General features: G+C 44.0%; 2 protein-coding genes across 5 annotated transcripts in view; both read left to right on the plus strand.

Moving 5' to 3' along the window:
* The window catches only part of PPP2R2A (protein phosphatase 2 regulatory subunit Balpha), a 36,164-nt gene extending 33,567 nt beyond the window's left edge, over positions 1–2,597 (plus strand). For all 3 annotated transcript variants that reach the window (XM_058859244.1, XM_058859242.1, XM_058859243.1), the window contains exons 8-10: positions 47–216; positions 710–801; positions 1,607–2,597. In XM_058859244.1, coding sequence (XP_058715227.1) covers positions 47–216; positions 710–801; positions 1,607–1,886 — 542 coding nt within the window. In that variant the 3' untranslated portion in view covers positions 1,887–2,597. The remainder of the gene's footprint in view (positions 1–46; positions 217–709; positions 802–1,606) is intronic.
* A 5,200-nt stretch (positions 2,598–7,797) lies between these two features.
* Positions 7,798–17,188, plus strand: BNIP3L (BCL2 interacting protein 3 like). 2 transcript variants are annotated; one of them, XM_058859212.1, is made up of 6 exons: positions 7,798–7,983; positions 12,493–12,679; positions 13,171–13,243; positions 14,506–14,609; positions 15,408–15,557; positions 16,722–17,188. In XM_058859212.1, the coding sequence occupies exons 1-6, from the start codon at positions 7,899–7,901 to the stop codon at positions 16,768–16,770; spliced, it is 648 nt and encodes a 215-aa protein (XP_058715195.1). In that variant the 5' UTR covers positions 7,798–7,898; the 3' UTR covers positions 16,771–17,188. The 2 variants fall into 2 exon arrangements, with proteins under 2 accessions (XP_058715195.1, XP_058715196.1); XM_058859213.1 differs by lacking the exon at positions 7,798–7,983 and adding an exon at positions 8,316–8,601.
* Positions 17,189–18,210: the final 1,022 nt, after the last annotated feature.

Consider the following 18,210-nt stretch of genomic DNA (forward strand, 5'->3'; position numbering starts at 1 on the left):
AGAGATACAAACTTACTTCTTGAAATGCCTGTCTTATTTTCTGCAGTGTTTGAAGAACCAGAAGATCCTAGCAACAGATCATTTTTCTCTGAAATCATCTCTTCCATATCTGATGTCAAATTTAGCCATAGTGGTCGATATATGATGACTAGAGATTATCTGTCAGTGAAGATCTGGGATTTAAATATGGAAAATAGACCTGTGGAAACGTACCAGGTATTGGGTGAAAATCATAGGAGTTGGAAATTAAAAAACCTGGGCAGAGGCTGAGTCTTACTGATGGTCTTGATGTGGCAGTTACAGTTTTGTCTGCAGATTCAGGCAGAGCATCCCTGAGGTTTGGGGATTCCACACTCCTGCTTGAAAGATCTTGATATTTGCAGGGTGGTGGCAGAACCCAAACCTGTGTTTGGGGCTGAAAAAGCCTCCCTCTTACCCAGCAGGAATTTGGGAGGTGGAGAGGTGATCTCCAGCCATGAGAACCATGACAAGTCTTTATGTTCTCTGTTATTTCCTGAAGAAAACGGGAGATGAAACATTTCCTTTTCATAAAATGTTTTAAGCCACCACTGAAAATTGCTGTTTTCTTTACAAGGAAGAGCTCTTGTCAGCAGGCACAGGTTCCTTGCTTTTGGGACAGTCTGGGAGGGCTGTTTTACAGGTGTGTGAGTCTAATGCTCACTCAGTTTCTCTGATCCCTCTTTTCCAGGTGCACGAATACCTCAGAAGTAAACTCTGCTCGCTGTATGAGAACGATTGCATTTTTGACAAGTTTGAATGCTGTTGGAATGGATCAGACAGGCAAGTGGAATTCTTATCCCTTTGCACTTCAGATCTTTCCAAGCTGTCCTTACAATGGGCAGTGGCCCTCAAATACCTGGTTTTGGACAATGCTGTAGTATTTCAGTAGACTTTAACATGTGCATTATTAGCACTGTAAGAATCTGCACACACCTAGGGGAAGCCATGGGAAAAACTTCCAGGAATATTCCTTTTTACAGTGATTTGCCATGGTAGTGACCTGCCAGTAACACCACTTAGGACAGCTCTTGCCTCTGTGCTAATCATGTCATTAACTGCTTATTTGCTGCATTTAAAGCAGCTCAGGTTCCCTGTCAGTACCGTCAGGCGTGGTGCTTTTTTATTTATTTTTTTTCAATTTGGCATTTATCTGTTCAAATATTTTTTGAGGCAAAGGAAGGACAGGGAAACATGTAAGTGTATTTTTGTTAGTGAGCAGCTGATGCAGAATCAGGAGCTATAAGGGATTTTCACAAACTAGATGTGCTGCTTAGTACCTAAGTTTACACAGCTTGAGTGTCACTAAAATCACATGACTAAAAATCTGATGTGTTTGGGGTTTGTTGGATCTCTTGTGTGTGTGAAAAACAAATTAAATACCTCAGAAGTCCCAGGGAAGGAAAAAGGGTGCTTTTGAGAGGTTTTAGATTTATAAAATGTTGCGGTACCTGCTTCCTTTTAGCTGTAGCAGGTGTGGGTGAGGCCACCTCCTTTCCATTTGCGTGGTCTGAGCTGGGACCCTCCAGCTTGCTAAAAGGAGAAGGAATTCCCAACTGACCTCTTTCTTCCTTCCCCCTCTGTGCAGCATTGTCATGACAGGATCTTACAACAACTTCTTCAGGATGTTTGACAGAAACACGAAGCGAGACATCACCTTGGAGGCGTCCCGGGAGAACAACAAACCCCGCACGGTGCTGAAGCCGCGCAAGGTGTGCGCCAGCGGCAAGAGAAAGAAGGACGAGATCAGTGTCGACAGCTTAGACTTCAACAAGAAGATCCTGCACACAGCCTGGCATCCCAAGGAGAACATCATTGCTGTAGCTACCACAAACAACTTGTATATATTTCAAGACAAGATGAATTAGGGTTGGCATTCCTAACTGAAGAGTCACTTCCTGCATAGTTGAAATAGTTGAATCTAGCATTTGTACCTGTAACGAAAGCAAGTGAGAGGTCCATTATGGCACCCCTTTCCAGTGTTTAAAAATGTGCCATATGACAACACACTTTTATAGCTCCATGGAGAAGGCTCTGTGGCTCTGTTGTCTCCATGCCTGCTAGCCATTTAGGTGAGGATAGGGCACTTTTTAATTTAAATGACTACTTGCACCATCTTGCCTAATGGACTAGACTGGACTGTCTCAACATCGGTTTACTCCACTTTTTATGCCTTCCATTGTGATGACGTCAGACACAGGGAAAGCCTTCAATCATGCTATGGGATTTAATTGTGTAACCTCATTACTGTATCATTCGTGGCCCCCTTTTTTTATTAAATACAGCTCATTCTTGCTGTGGCTTGTAGCATTCCTCCTCCTTCTGGCCTCCTGGACTCCCCCTTCCCCCTTTGTCCCCCTCCACCTCGCCTCGGTGGTGGTGTATGGAAAAAAATAAACAAAATAAAGCACATAAAATGGGTCCGTTTGGGGTCAGTGGTAAAGGGGGTCTGTGTTGCAACAAATGTTTTAATAAACAGTTGACTGTAATCACTCCTTGCCATGTCTGGCACCAAAAAAAAGAGAAAATAAGGAAAAAAACAAACAAACTACTGAATAAAAGTGACAAAGAATGGAAAATCTGTTTTCTTTTTTTTTTTTTTAATCTACCTCTTTATACAAATACTCTGTGTTTTACCTTAGATGCATGAAAATAAAATGATGTTTTTTGTAATGATTTTAACCAGTATTAATTATTTTTCATGGGAATGAAGAGAGGGAGGGATTTCACAGGTACCTGCACTCACTCCTGAGTAACCTGAGCACCAGCCAGTGTGTGACCACTTCCATCTCGGCACCACAACTGCTGTCAGGTTTTGATCTGAGCAGTCACTTCCTGTGTCCTTGAATGCTCCTCTTTTTAACCTGTTGCTTTAATCAGAAAGGGAATAGAATCTTCAGGTTTTAAATTCCATTCTATGGGACTGATGTCTTAATGTTTCGTTTCGTCCTGGTTTCTTCAATGCCTTGTTTTAGGATAAAATACCTTTAATGCCTTGTTTAGAGCACCAAGTCCCCTGTGGCTTTGTGAGAAGTTGTCTGAGCTCTTGTGTGGTATTCTGTAGTACCAGCACCATGGTTCCATAGCTAATGACTGCACTGCATTCTGCTGCTCTATTTTCTGTATTTATTGCTAACTGGAAATGTAGTTTTAACCATGCAAGTGTTTTCCTCTGGCTTTTGGCTTTGCAAAGTTCCTGCACTTAGAGAAATGCTCACTGGTGCCAGGAGCCAAACGTGGAGTACAGAAGCTGCATGAAATAAGTGTTCATAGTGATGTGAGAGATTTAAACTCTTCAGCACATAAGGTTTATCCAAAGATGAACTAGATATTGATGCTTTATAAGGCTCATGAGTTTTTACTTCCAGATATTTTTGCTAAATGTGCTTTTAGGTTCTGCTCTTCCTTCATGGAAATGTTCAGTGAAGTTTGAATTCATGGTGAATTTACCTTGACTGGGAGAATTTTCACTTTTGAGTTACCTGTATTTAATTATTTCTGTGGCTTAGAGGTAGTTATTAAAATGATGTTCTGATTTGATCAACTGAGATACTGTTTCTGCTGTAAAATTTTGGCTGGGTTAGAGGTTGTTAACAAGACTACTATTGCAATCACTCCAGTTTTTTTTAAGTCCTTGTGCAGTGCTTTGAAAATGTAAAAATTCTAATATTTATTAATCCAGTTCTCTTAAATACAGTATTTGTCTTGTACCATGCATGCCTGACCATGAGCCTTTGTAAGGATTTTACCTTTTTTTTTTCACCTGCTAGCCTTGTAAAACAAATGAACTGCCCCAGGGACAGCAGCTGGTTTCCAGTGGGTGAATAAACGAGTGTGCCCTACTCCTACTTAGTAGCATGTGACTAATTTTACTCCAGCAACCAGACTTTCCAACCGTTCAAGAAACAACTCGTTGAGTAACATTAATCACATGCACAGCTGTTTCCAGGGCCAGGGTTTATTCTTTATCTTACCAAGAGGGCACAGAGGTGATGAGACACTTTTGCTGCGCAGCTGCTGAAACCGTGTTTGGTGGAAGGTGTAGGTTTAATGGTGCTGGATTGGGAAGATGAGGGCTGTGGAATTGAGGCTGCTGTTCCTGTGCCAGCCAGAGCCCCAGGGATGCACTGAAGGTGCTCAGCACAGCCCTGAGTGAAGATGGCACCGAGTGACCGGGTGCAGTCACCTAGAGCAATACTCCAGTACAGCTTCCTCTTGGAGCGCAGCTGGGCCTGCTGGGATGGGTTAAAGCTTGCCTTGGGAAAGCGTTTGGGTTGCTAATGGTGATCCTTGAGGTGTCATCTGAGGTTTAACTTGTCCTCACCAAACCCAGCTCCTGCCTGTGCTGTCACACTATCCATTAGAGAATTCTCTAAGCACACTGTCCACTGATACATGCTGTAAATCGTATATTTTATTAATAAAAGTACGCAGAGAATACACTTTGTCAGGATGCTTTTTATGCTCTTTCCCACCCCTTCTCTTCTGCTTTTGCAGGTATTTTTGAATGAGTGGTCTCTTCCCTGTGCCTGGGGAGCAGGCAGGACAGTGCTGGTCACTGCCATCAGCTGCTCCAGTCACACAGCCTCCTCAGTGCCCAGTAAAACCAGTTCAAATCTGCAATTCCCAGTCCCTGAATGCCAGACACCACACGGGGAAGGCGTTCACTTCCCTGCTCCTGTCCTGAAGCCGCTGATGGTGCTGAAACTGGGGTGGTTTGTATCTGCAGTGTGACAGCGGCAGCATCGCTGCTGCCACCAGCTCTGTTTATGCAGGTTATGCAGGTGTTTATGCAGCTGCCCCAGTGCTGAGGTGCACAGGAGCCCTGTGCCTCAAACTCTTGGTCACTTCCCTGCCAGGACGTGGCTGCTGCCTGCAAAACACGCTGGGTATGCAGCAGCACCTGCCCCACTGCTGCTGGGTTCAGGGAGGACAGGATCACTTATTGCTTAACTACACATCCTTTTATTATCAGCCTGATTGGGAAAAGCTCAGGCAGTGCTGACAAGCAGAAACCTCTGGGGTTTCCCCTCCTGGAGAGGGGCTATGAATGATGGAATACCAATATTTTAATAGAAATTTTTATTGTCATCTTCTTAGGCACAGCAGAGCTGGGAAGCAATTTCCTGTGTGCTGCTCTTCCCCTCGGGCTGCAGAGGTGTAAAACATCCCGGCTCACATCAAACACTCCTTTTACTGAATAAAGGGTGCCTCCTTTTGCCCTTTCCCAGGGAATTGGCTTTTGTAAAGGGGAGGACTATTTTCTTGGGTCGAGGTGTGCTGGGAGTGAGGCTGCTGTGTAATGACTCTGGGTGTCTGGAGCTGTTTGTTTGCCCGCAGCAAACATCTTATTTAACTTGGTTTGGGCTTGTAAAGATAAGCGGTGGAATAAAAACAGCGTTTGTTTCGCAGCTGAGAGAATAAAAACTGTCAATTCAATTTCTCTACACAGTCAATTTTACCCTCCAATTTTAACAATCTCAACTTTTGCAAACAGGGAAACAGCCCTGGCTGGTTCTAATAAAGCTTTTCTGAGCCGGGGCTCTCCACTAGGAGGCAAAACGTTCCTGTAAAGAGGTGGAGGCTTCGGAGCCGCGAGGGGTCACGGCGAGGTGTGGTCAATGTCCCTCGAAGTCACCTCCGGAATCAACAGCGATCAGTTGTTGCTAAATACGAAACGCTATAAAAGCGTTTGCAGGGTGGACTATTGCAGTAGGAAGAGCTCAGCCGAGGTGTGCAGGGGAAAGAGTCCCTTGAGCTGGGGGGTGCTGGGAGTGTCCAGCTCAGGAAAGGGCTCTTTTTCAGCTTTGGGGAACGGAAATACTAAACAAAGAAAATAAAAGTCATGGCGGCATGTTTTAGACTCGAGAATCATGGAATGTTTTGGGTTGGAAAGGATCTTAAATCCCATCCAGTGCCATGGCAGGGACAGCTCCCACTGGCCCAGGCTGCTCCAAGCCCTGTCCATCCCAGCCTTGGACACTGCCAGGCATCCAGGGCTTTCCAACTTGTTTCAAACATTTAGAACACCTTGAAACCATGAGATAAACCAGTGGGATTATCTTGGCACAGGTCCGGTTAATTGTTCGATTTTAATTGACTTAAAGGGGTTTTTTGGTTTTTTTCCTAGAAGAAAAACCTTTGTATTGCACTCCAGTACAAAGAGCTTTTCCCAGGAATTTATGGCCATTGTTTCTCTTCTATTAACATGTGGTTTTGTGTCTGTCCAACCCTGCCATTGTCACAGCATTTTCCATCCCAGGATTGAAATTACAAACATTAATTACATCATTCAAATGCCTCAAGGAACCTGTGTAGTGGTTCAAGCACAGGGCTGAAAGTCAGGCCTTGTGAATGCTATTTCTGGCTCTGCATTGACTCACTCTATAATCTTGATCAATTTATTTCTGACTCAGAAATTTTAATAGTCCCACTTGACTGATAAATATTCATGCCACAAGTGTTGTGGCAAACGCTTCCGGAATGAGGGTGGTGACAAATGCTCATGTTAGGCTGTGCTTTGAGGGTTGCAAAGTAGGATTGGGTTACCCAAGCGAGTTTTTTATTCAAAATCACAAGTAGCTCATTGTTCTGGCTCCAAGCTCAAATGTTTCTGCAGCCCCTCTACCTGTAAACAGATGTTTTATCAAATTAATTAAATTGCCCTTTTCTTTTTACTGCCAATGTTGTTAATTCTCTCCCAGTGCTATCCCAGAGACATCCAGATCTTCCACAGGGTGAGATATTTGGTACAGATTTGACATATTTGAGATATTTGGTATTGGATTTGACATGCAAGGCCTGCAGTCAAATTGAGAAGTGTTGGTGGTGAGAAGGGTGGATGTCAAATATTCAGCATTAGTGTAGATGAATAGACGACAAAAAAATATTTAAAATAGGTATTGTAGTATGGGGTGAATGTGACACTTGTGCATACAAGCTTTTTCTCTAGCTTAAAATAGTTCTACACAGAAATGAAGTGATTTCTTCACATTTGTAAAGGGGAGTAAACAAAGAGCAGTACTGGAGTTGTGTCTGCGTGGCTTCACTCTGATGGTGTTGCTGAACTCCTACAGTGAGTGGAGGAATGAAAAAAAACATAATTTATAAAATCATGGCTGTTGATGGGAGGACTTTACAGTGTGAAAGGCTCCAGCTTTTGGGAAGAAAAATGCCTATAAATATAGATACACGTGTGAGAGCGATGAGACTGAAGTCACAAAACTCCACCAGAAAGAGTCTAGACCTCCAAATAAACCTTGAAGTGATGTCAAGATAGAATGAAGATAACAAGATGAACAGGAGGCTCAGGGGGCCCTTGTGGCTCTGCACAACTCCCTGACAGGAGGGGACAGCCGGGGGGATTTGGGATCTTATCCCAGGGAACAGGGACAGGAGGAGAGGGAACAGCCTCAGGCTGGGCAGGGGAGGCTCAGGGTAGACAGAATCAGGAATTTCCCCATGGAAAGGGCGGTCAGGCCATGGAACTGCCCAGGGAGGTTTGGATCCCCATCCCTGGAGGTGTCCCAGGAAGGCCTGGAGGCGGCACTCGGAGCTCTGGGCTGGGGACAGGCTGGGATGGGCCAGCGGTCGGACTCGGTGCTCCGGGAGCGCTTTCCCAGCCCGGCCGCCGCTGTGCCTCGCTCTCCCGCGTCCCGGCCCCCTCACGCCGCCGCCGCCGCCGCCGCTCCCGCCCTGCGCACGCGCGGGACGTGCGCGGGCGCGGGTCGCGCCATGGAGGCGGAGGGCGGGAGCGGCGCGCGCCGCGCATGCGCAGCGCGGGAGGGGGCGGGGCGGGGCGGCCGGGCCCGAAACGGAGTCCGGGTTTGTTGTTGTTGCCCCAGCGGCTCCTCAGTCGCCTCAGCCGCGCCGCCGCCGCCATGTCCAGCCCTCAGGAGCCGCCGCAGCACAACAACAACAACAACCCGCCGGCGGACGGGACGCACGGCGAGCCCGGCCTCAACAGTGAGTGCGGCCGCGGGGGCGCGGGCGGGGAATGGCGCGGGGGGCCCTGAGGGGCCGTGAGGGCCGCGACCCCCTCGCGCCGCTCCGGGCCGCCATTGGCGGAGGACGCGCCGCGCGAGCCGCCGGGGGCCAATGGGCGGCGGCGGAGCGGGTATAAATGGGCCGGCGGCGGCCGCAGGGGGCAGAGGGGCAGCGGCGGGGCCCGGGAGGGGTCGGCCCGCACCGGGAACACCCGCGGGGCCCGGGAGGTGCCGGCCCGCACCGGGAACACCCGCGGGGCCCGGGAGGGGTCGGCCTGCACCGGGAGCACCCGCGGGGCCCGGGAGGGGCCGGCCCGCACCGGGAGCACCCGCGGGGCCCGGGAGGTGCCGGCCCGCACCGGGAACACCCGCGGCCCTGGGCAGCCCCTCAGGCGGCGGGAGCGCGGCCGGGAGAGCCGAGAGGACGCGGGGCACCGCCGGGGTGGATTAAACGGGCTCCGGGTGCTGCGCCCGAGGGGACCCGACCCGCCGCCTGTCGCAGGAGGCTGAGGGCGATGGAGCCCTCCGAGGAGCGGCCCGAGCTCGTTGCGTGGTTACACGGAGTTTACCCGAACAGCGAGGATGGGGATACAGCGGGGTAGGGGGAGGAGCGTGGCTGTGGGAATGAGTTTATTCAGTGGCTGAGTCAATAGCACTGACGTGAGCTATTTCCCTCTATATCCGGCATCTCTGTCAGCTGCTTTGCTGCATCCTTTTGTTCCTGGGATAACACTAGTAAGGCATTTCTATAGGGTCTGGTATTTACTTAGCAAATGCTTTCCCTTCGTTATAAACAGCTCCTTCGGTGTGTCCTTTAATCTCTAAATTTTAAGGATAGAAGAGGTGAATAAATTGCATTAATGATTAACTGTAATCTCCGTGGTTTACGATGAAGTTTAGCTCACCACAAAATAAACTCGTTGGTTGCTTTTCCATAACTCAGTGGGAATTGTATGAAAGGAAAATAGACTGAAACCTATTTCATAATGCTGCTATTGTGCATCGTGTGATAACCATGGCACCATAAACAATGTTACCTGAGTCAATAATTTTGGCTAATTATTCAGGCCTGTTATACTTAAATAACAACTGGGCTGTCAAAGTTTCCACATGCCGGGTCCCTGACTTGATGCTTACATCAGAAACGGCCGTATTTGATTCCTGTATATTTTATTTTTAATTTCTGGTGATGTGGTAACTCTGTGGGGCTCATTAATCTGCTGGGTGATGAGAGCGATGAGCCCTGTAAGCCGGGACGGATCTGCCCACGGAGCTCTGGCTCCTGGCTCAGCACTCGAGGCTCACCCAGCTCAGTGTTTGCTGGAGGAGCTGAGCACAAGGTAGGAGAGGAAATGTTGGACACTCTGTGCTCCGGGAACAAAACAAATGCACCCAGTCATCTCCACGCAGGCTTAGTGCTGCTTTCAGATGTTCAGCCCCTGCACAATGCTTTGGTGGGAGAGGGGCATTTTCTGCCATTCTCTCAGCTTTTCAGTGAACTTTTCAGGCTAATGAGCTCAGACACCTATTCATGGTGTTCTCTGTGTCATTTGTGCGTGTTTAGGGCCTTCTGTTGAAAGGTCCCTTAGCACTTGGAGGGCAGAAGAGCTGGGATAAAACTGGTAACCTGGGCTTTGTTGGGTTCATAGAGATAAAAAACCCAAGTTGCTTGCTTTTGGAATTCTAGATGCTTCCTATGTTTTAATTATTATAAAGCTCTGTTACATATTGACAAAAAGAAATCCCACCTTAAGCAAGAGCCCATTTAGCTCTGTCATGGAAAATCTGCTTAATAATTACCATTGTGGGAATCCGGTTGGCTTTCTTTTCCTTTCCCTCTTTTTTTTTTTTTTTTTTAATGCTGTACTTCATTGTAAATTTCATTGTAAAGGTGATATTTGTTAGTTTGTTCAGGTTTATCATGCCTCAGACTACTTGTGAGTTTCTACTTTGGAGTATTTTTATATCTATAAAATGTATACAGGTATTTAATTTATATATTGCCTTTGATATCTCCACTTCATGCACCCAGCTGAAATCAGAGGGAATAAACAAAATGAGACCCATCTTCCTCAACATGTTTCACTCCTGCTGTTAAAACAGTTCACTAAATTATGGAAAAACATAGAATTTAAGTCAGTATATATAAATGCATAGTAAAATAATTAGCCACAGAGCAAAACCAAAACTCAAACAATTCTGGAGAAAAATACCATTCATATGAACAGTTGTTTGGGTTGATTTTTTTTTCTCCAAAGAGTGTGTGTTATGTGATTTATGAAAGGAAGGAGGTGCTGCCACATATCTTAATTCTATTGCTCTCAATTCTACCAGTCTTCATTCTGCTACATTTCTATTCTGCTGTCAAGTAGAAATATGATAATATTAAAAGTTTTTTCAGGCAGGTGAATAATGTAACTCAGTTCTCAAAAGAGCTCGAGGCAGACCCCACTCTCTGTTATTTGGGCAGTTTATTCTCCAATACATTCCTGTCCATCTCTTTAAAGAAATGGAGATTTATGTCCCTGTGGTGAGTCCTTGCAGCCCGTGGTGGTCTCTGCTCCCTGTCCCAAAGCAGCTGTGGGTGCTGGTGGGAGCGTGCTGCAGCTTGATGGCAGATTATGCTTCCTTGGATGTGCTTTGAGTCACTCCAGTGAGCTCAGCTGGGAACGTGCTGCTCCTCATGTCAGCTCCTGCTCAGCTCCCAGGGACTCTTTACTACAGGAGAATCTGGGATTTCTTCCTACTATGGCCACGGTGTGTTTTAGATAAACACAGACTTTGTCAGCCTGAGGTAAATCAATAAAAATTTGATTTGTGGCAGTGGGTTTAGAGCTGTGTGGCAGAGTAAGGAGATCTGATCACCATCCTCTGGGTGTTCTAGTGTCAGAGGAACACACCCCCTCACCCCTTTGCCCTCTGCTGATTTTTTTAATCATAGATGGCTTTGCAGGTCCTGCTTTTCCAATAGCCAGAAGTGGTTGTTGGGGAATACAAAGCATTTTTTACCTAACTTTTGACCACTTGCTAACTGCATTTGCCACCTGGTTTTTTGCAGGTGTGGCCTCTTGCTGCTGCAAGGCAGAACAACCTTCCTGATTAAGCTCTTAGAGTTTGGCTGTTTTATTTAGGAATTCAGACAGCAGTAATCATCACCAATCTGGAATAACACAGCCTCTGTCTGATGCTGACTGAGCAAAGCTGCCTCTTAGCAGTTAACACTTGATTGTCTGAAAAGCCAAACGTTCTGTGCTGAGCTGGTGCACTCCCAAAATTCCCTGTTTGTGAATCCAGCCTGGGGAACCCGGGATGGGAACCACCAGAGCATGATGCTTCCATGGACATCACTGTCATGGCATCCTGAGTAATTGGTGCTAAAGGTGAATTCTTCACCAAATCAAATTGAAAACAGGCTCGTTATTAAACATCCCTTCCTGTGTCACTGATGGAGCTCCCTGAGACAAAACCATGCTACAAAAATAAGTACAGGCACTCCCAGGTGTATTTCAGAAATCAAAAATCAGTGCTAAAATGTAGAACTTGTACAAATAATTCTCAAAAAGTCATTTCAGATGGGATATTTGTAACTTCAGGTTTGCTTTTCTTACTTGGATGTTTTTACCTCATGGGGGAAGATGTCCAAACTTTAAAAAATAGTCAACCAAATACAAAAAAAATCCCTGAAAGTGCCTGCCTTCAGGTGGAATAAACTAAATTCCACAGGAGTTGTGGTGATATATATCACAAAAACCTGTTAGTTTCCAACTGAAACAACTAAGGAATGTATCAGTACTCTCATATTTAGTTAATCTGTACATAAAATATAAATACATTTAAAATTAAAAATCCTCACTTTAACTATGCAGTGTGTGAACTTTTTAGCAGCTGCTCTTGTCATCTGTGGTACACTCTTGCTCTTTGTTGAATATCAGTGCACATGTAGATGTCCAATAGGTAAAACTGCCCAAAAAATGTCAAAAAAAACAGTAAATTGGAGCTTTTTGGGAGATGTTTGTGCCAGGGCAAAGCAAGCTGAATGGGACCTGAGAATGGCATGTATAGAAAAATCAGGGATTGATCCAAGGTCTTTGGAAGTAAAGGAAAGGAGAATATAAAACTGCACGTGGGGAGTTTTGTAGTAGGGGTCATAGGGATGAAAATTCTGTTTGAGAAAGGAATGTAGAGCCATAATTAAATACAGCTCCAAGCTGCAGAGAGATGTGGCTGATTAAAGTGTTAATAGCAGGGGAGAAAGGGGACGTTTTTGACCAGCTCCAGAGTTAGGGAGCAACACTGCAGCTTTTAGGGGAGTTTGTGCTGATGAAAGGAGAAGGCTGGCACTGTTGCCTGTGTCCTGTGTTTATGAGCTCCCGGGTCAGGGGTGTTATCTGAGCCCAGCATGACGGTGTTTCCCTCTGGGGGCAGTTGATAAACTGAAGGTGTGTTCAGTGCTGGGGTGTCCGTGGGGTGACGTGTGGCTGCCCCACAGGTTCCTGGGTGGAGCTGCAGATGAACGGCAACGGCAACAGCAACGACAACGGCAACGGCAAGAACGGGGGCCTGGAGCACGTCCCGTCCTCCTCCTCCATCCACAATGGAGACATGGAAAAAATCCTCCTGGATGCCCAGCACGAGTCAGGACAGAGCAGTTCAAGAGGTAGTTCCCACTGTGACAGGTAAAGGAGTGTTGGCTACTCTGCCTGCGATTTATTGTCCTGTGGATGGGTAAAGCTTTTTCTCAGGGAATGAAAGTCTGTTGTGCTCCAGTATTTGGAATAGTTGCTGGCTCGTGGTAACTGTGTGATGTTTCCACTTGTAATGATACAAAAACACATGTAATTCACAATACTGGCAGTGTTCCCTACAAGAACAAAGGGATTTGCATCTTTTCTGTAGCAGCTGAACTTTTGGGCAGTGCTTTCTTTGCTTTAGGGAGCAACTGTCAACACTGTGAGAAAGGTAGGATTACAAATTTTAAAAAAATTGAAACGATGGGGGGGTTGGGAAGACTTTCTAATGCTGGTATTTGGGATCTGAAGGGTGGTGCAGTCTGTAATTCAGCTGAATAATGTCCAGAAGTGCGTGAGTAAATGATTCAGCGGAGATTTATCTACACTGATGATGCTTTTGTTGACAAAATGACATAACAAAATCAATTTTCCTTTAGCCCGTCACCTCAAGATGATGGACAGATAACTTTTGATGTGGAAATGCACACAAGTAAAGACAGTAGTTCTCAGGTATTTTCTTCCTTAACTTTTAAACTATACATTTGTAAGTTGTGGATATTTGATCTAGGCTTATGGGGTAGAACAAGCTCTTTGTGATGTCAAAAGACTTAAATTCTGTTTTAATTGAAATTTCACTTAGGGATTAATAGTTTTGGAGTGAGGGAAAAACAAGTCTCCATGTGTACAGCTGAGAAATGCCTCTTTCCTGGCAGTCATGTTACTGTGTAACCCTGCTGGCCCTGGTGTCAGAGCTGGGTTTGAAATGTTGATATTTCTGCCCAAGATTTCAGGGTGTTCAGTGATTGCTGTGCAGACACTCACATGACACTGAGTAATCTCCATAACACAAACTGAGAGGAGACTAATGCTGAACTCTTAGTTTGATCATTTCATAGAATTTGCTGTCTTCAGCAGTATAAATAAAAAGCATTCCTGGAAGAATGAAACCTTGCATTTAACTTTGTCAAAGACCTGGGACTGTTGCAGCTCTGGCCTGAGAGCCAAAAGAGTCTGAATGACGGTGTCGGTGAGCTCTGCATCTCACTTGTGCCTGTGATATTTGATCACCTCTGGGCTGTGGTTCTCATTTAATGTTGTAAGTGGTTTATCTTATTTTAATAGGAGTCACTCAGGAGATTGTTTTAATACTAAGTTAAAGTCAGTGGTGTTCTCTGCTCTTCCTGATTTATTTCTTTTCTTACATGGTAACATTTGCAACTATTGATGTGAAGTTAAATCTTTATATACAGTTAAAGCGAGTTGCCTTTCCCTCCTGCATCTGGGATTCACCCAGTAGAAGCCACTAGTTGCAAGTAATACAAATTTTAAATGACTAAAAACACCTTTAAAAAGTCAAAATACTGGTTTTAAGACCTTTTTATTTGACTTCCCATGCTTTTAGTCATATTCTGTGGACTTTCAATGGAATGCCATCAACCTAATGTTTTTTTTCCATTTGTAAATATTTTTTGCACAGTTCTGGTTTATTACATTTAGGATTAAAATAATCCTTTGGTTTTGTTAGTTAAAAAAAACAAACAGCTTGCAATGATGTGGAAATCCTGGATATACTAATAGAATTTGTGGTTTCCTGACTTCTGCTGGGAAAATCAAATCTCTTTGAAATAATCAGCAGTCCCAGAACACTTACTCGTTTATCAGGTGCCACCATTTGGTGCCTATCGTGTCACCACTGTTGTTGTCACTCTCAATTTAACACCCTGAGGAGGAGCTAATTGAGTGTTACAAGGCTTGTCCCCTGTGTGTTTCAGTCCGAAGAAGAAGCAGTAGAAGGAGAGAAAGAATTGGAAGTTTTGAAGAAAAGTGCAGGCTGGGTGTCAGACTGGTCAAGTAGGCCTGAAAACATTCCTCCCAAGTGAGTTCAACTCTGGATTTTTAATGAATATTAATATATTTCAATGAATAGACGAAGGAAAGGATCGTCACAATCTCACAATCAAAATAAGTTCATCTTAGGAAGAGATTGATTTCATTGATTTCTCTGTGGGGAGGCTAAAAAGATCAAAACAATGAAGTCTGAAAATCAAAATAGCAACAGGATGACTTGAAGGTGATACAAAGCCACAGCAAGCTGATTGCAAGGTTTCTTGACAAAATTACAGTTAATGGGAGAGCTGGGTACTTGGAGCTGGGATTCATGGGATTTAGTCTTGGCTTATTGAATGGAAGGGTGTTGAGCAAGTCTCCTAAATTCTCTGTCCCTTTTTTTCTTTCTATGTAAAATATGTAATGTTCATCCACGGAAGGGGAAACCTTGAGATCCTTGAATGCAAAGCATTTTTATTAAAATAGAGGATGCTATCTAAATCTGGCAGACTTCTGTATCTGTGTTTGGAACAAAAAATGAGGCCTCTTGCTAACAAATCACATCCTGAAATTCCCTCTCTCGGACCTACCTCTCTCTGCAGCTCCTGCTCCCTTTGTGTCTATACTGTCTGTGTAAGTGGTCTCTCCACAATCCCTCCTCTTATTACCTTTGATTCCTTACTCTGTGTAAGGGATCTCGGGCTTTGATCTCTAGCTCTTTGTACTTAAAAAAAAAAAAAGTTCCTACAGAGATCTGTGCATTTGTGTGCAAAAAAAAAAAAAGAGAAAAAAGGGAAAGAAATAAAAGTCTTGTTGAATTTTTTCCCCCCTCCCCCTCTTCTTCCAGGGAATTCCATTTCAGACATCCTAAACGTTCAGTGTCTCTAAGTATGAGAAAAAGTGGAGCAATGAAAAAAGGTGGCATTTTCTCTGCAGAATTTCTTAAGGTTTTCATTCCATCTCTGTTCATATCTCATGTTTTGGCTCTGGGACTAGGGTAAGTATTAACCTAATTCTCACTTCAACTTTTGCTTTTCCACTTTGCTTGAATGTCAGGTCCTGTGAAAAGGGCTTTTTCCAGAGTAACGATTTTTGCCTCTCACTCAAACTTGGTGGACTTTTACAAAAGCAGGAAAACTTTGCAACAATTAAAATTTTGCATTACAATTTTTAATGTGTTTTATTTCTAGAATAAATCAAGTTATATTGAATATGCATGGATGAGTTTGCAAATAACCTTTGCAGTTGTAACATGTGCAGTTTGATTATGTGCCTTCCATTTAAATGCTTCAGGTTATAAAGGGGAAAATTGGAATAGATGAAAAATAACTTTTACTGCCCAGTATGAAACTACACTTACAGTAATGATTCTGAGGTGGTGTGTGTGGCACAAACTCTGTAATTTCCAGTTTAATGCTGCATTGTGATGGAACTGAAAGTCTAGGTTGGAGTACTTAGAGTAAGAGAAATGAAATATTGGATGTGTCTTGAAAGATCGACTGTGTCTCTGCTCAGCAGTGTTTTCATTGCCTGTATAATCCCACGTAATCTCTCACCTTGCCTAAATCCTTATGTTCTGTTTATCCACCTTATGTTCTTCTGGGATGGGGCAATAGCATGGACTCAAAACATGGTTTTATTTAGCTTTGTGCTTGGTTTTGTGGAGCTTAAAGTCTCTTTAAATTCTTGTAAACTATCAAGTAAATTAGGATAGAATGTGTGAGGATATACTGTGAGATATTTGTACTACAGCAAAATTGTCCATTTCTGCAATGATTTAAATCTTGCTTGTGGTCAGTGTTTGCATAGATCCTGAATGCTCAGAGTTTTAAAGCTCACCCCCCTCTCTATAGGCAGCACTTGATTTGTTTCACCCCAGTTGTGTGGGAGTGTTGCTGTGTCAGGTACTCAAAACACAAAAGCTTTTGGATTGGGGTTTTCAGATGAGCCTGGGACTGGAGGAAAACCCACTTTGGGTGAGTACTGAGAGCATTGATCCTTCCAGACTCATGCAAAACCTCACAGTGAGTAATTTTATAGAAGAGAAGTCAAGTCTGTGGATGGATCTCAGACTCGAGAGAGGGATTAGAGCAGCTGGTGTGTGGGGACTGTGGGAAAGCAGGGAGTATTCCTGTGCAACACGATATCCTTTTTATTTCAGCATCTACATTGGGAAGCGCCTGACCACACCTTCAGCCAGCACTTATTGAACCATGGAGAGCAAACCTGGACCCCACGTGACCTGTGAAGGTGTTACTGTCTCATTTAGTACATTTGACTTGAGACCATTTTAAGCATGACCCTGACTTCACCCTTTCCTTCCATATCCAGGTTTTTGCTAACTCTGGAATTCAGTATTGTGTTGGAACTCTGTTGAGGTGTTTGGCTATCCACATTCTTTCCCTCTCTCCCATTCCCCTGCCTCTTGGCCTGCAAGACACGTCAGAGTTGCTGGATGGAGTTTACAACTGTCTCTATGTTGCAAGGGCTTCTCTCAATGCAAAATGCCACCAGCAAGTTTAATTTTATCAGTGATGCTGTTGCCTCCTTAGTGCAACCTGACCTCGGTTGCAGCTGTGCATGGTCTAAGTGTTGGCTGCATGGTGGTGATAAAAGTCTCTTTGGAAGGAAATTACTGATTGGAGTGGAAAAGAGTTTTTCTTCTGTAAAAAAAGAAGCTGGTTATGGAATAAACTAAGAAATCACTGGCAATAAAGATCCAGTTTAAATCAGCTTTTGGGGGGAATTTACTCGGCCCCTTTTATTGGCTAACAAACACCAATTGAATTGCAGGAGGCAAAGACTGCATAAATTTGAAAGTAGGATAACTAAATCCATCAGCATATTTTAATACTAGGTAATTGTTGTAATCTTGTCTTTTCTATGAAGTCAGCTCCTTATTCCTTGTAGGAAAACCTGTCTGATACCTAGGAAATATTAGAAAAATTGCATTGTTTGCATGTGAAGAAGCTTTTTTTTCTTTACCTGTTAAGGGAAAATTTTCAACGTGAAATTTTCCTTTTCAAAGTAGTTCTAAATTAAGGAAAAACCCAACAGCTGTAGTGTAGGTAGGCTCTGTGTAAAAGGAAATGATTCTGTTTGTTGTGGAACCATTTACAGCTCCGAAGATCTGGCAGGAAAAGCGTTTGACTCATCCTTAAGGGGGACAATCTTGCAGGTGCATAAAGGTTCAAAAGTTGTGAAAGCTCTGAAATGTCTTCTGCAAATGAATTTTCAATATTCCTCTCTCTCATTGTTTACTGTACAATCTCCTTTTTGGGGATACTTGGAACCTGAAAGTCACTTGTGATGTCTCATGTTAGGGTAGATTTCTCACTGATATTGTTGAACTTTTATCTTAGGGAACATTAAGCCTTGTCCTCCTTCAGTGACACTTCTTTTCAAAATGTGAAGCTTTAGTACCAAATTGTTACAAAGCATCGGGACAGTCACGTCCTTAAATAGATTTTATTGGATTTCAGAACATGTAGCATGAACTCTGAAGGATAGAATACTCTTTTTATATATATATATATAAATATATATATAAAAATATGATATAGACTTTAATACTAAGTATTTAGGGAACCAATGCTAATTTTAAGACTAGCAAAAATCTCATTTAAATAAAAACTTTACTAGGCTGACTT

The sequence above is a fragment of the Poecile atricapillus genome, chromosome 29 (assembly GCF_030490865.1).
Source record: "Poecile atricapillus isolate bPoeAtr1 chromosome 29, bPoeAtr1.hap1, whole genome shotgun sequence".
In the NCBI taxonomy this organism is placed as follows: Eukaryota; Metazoa; Chordata; class Aves; order Passeriformes; family Paridae; genus Poecile; species Poecile atricapillus.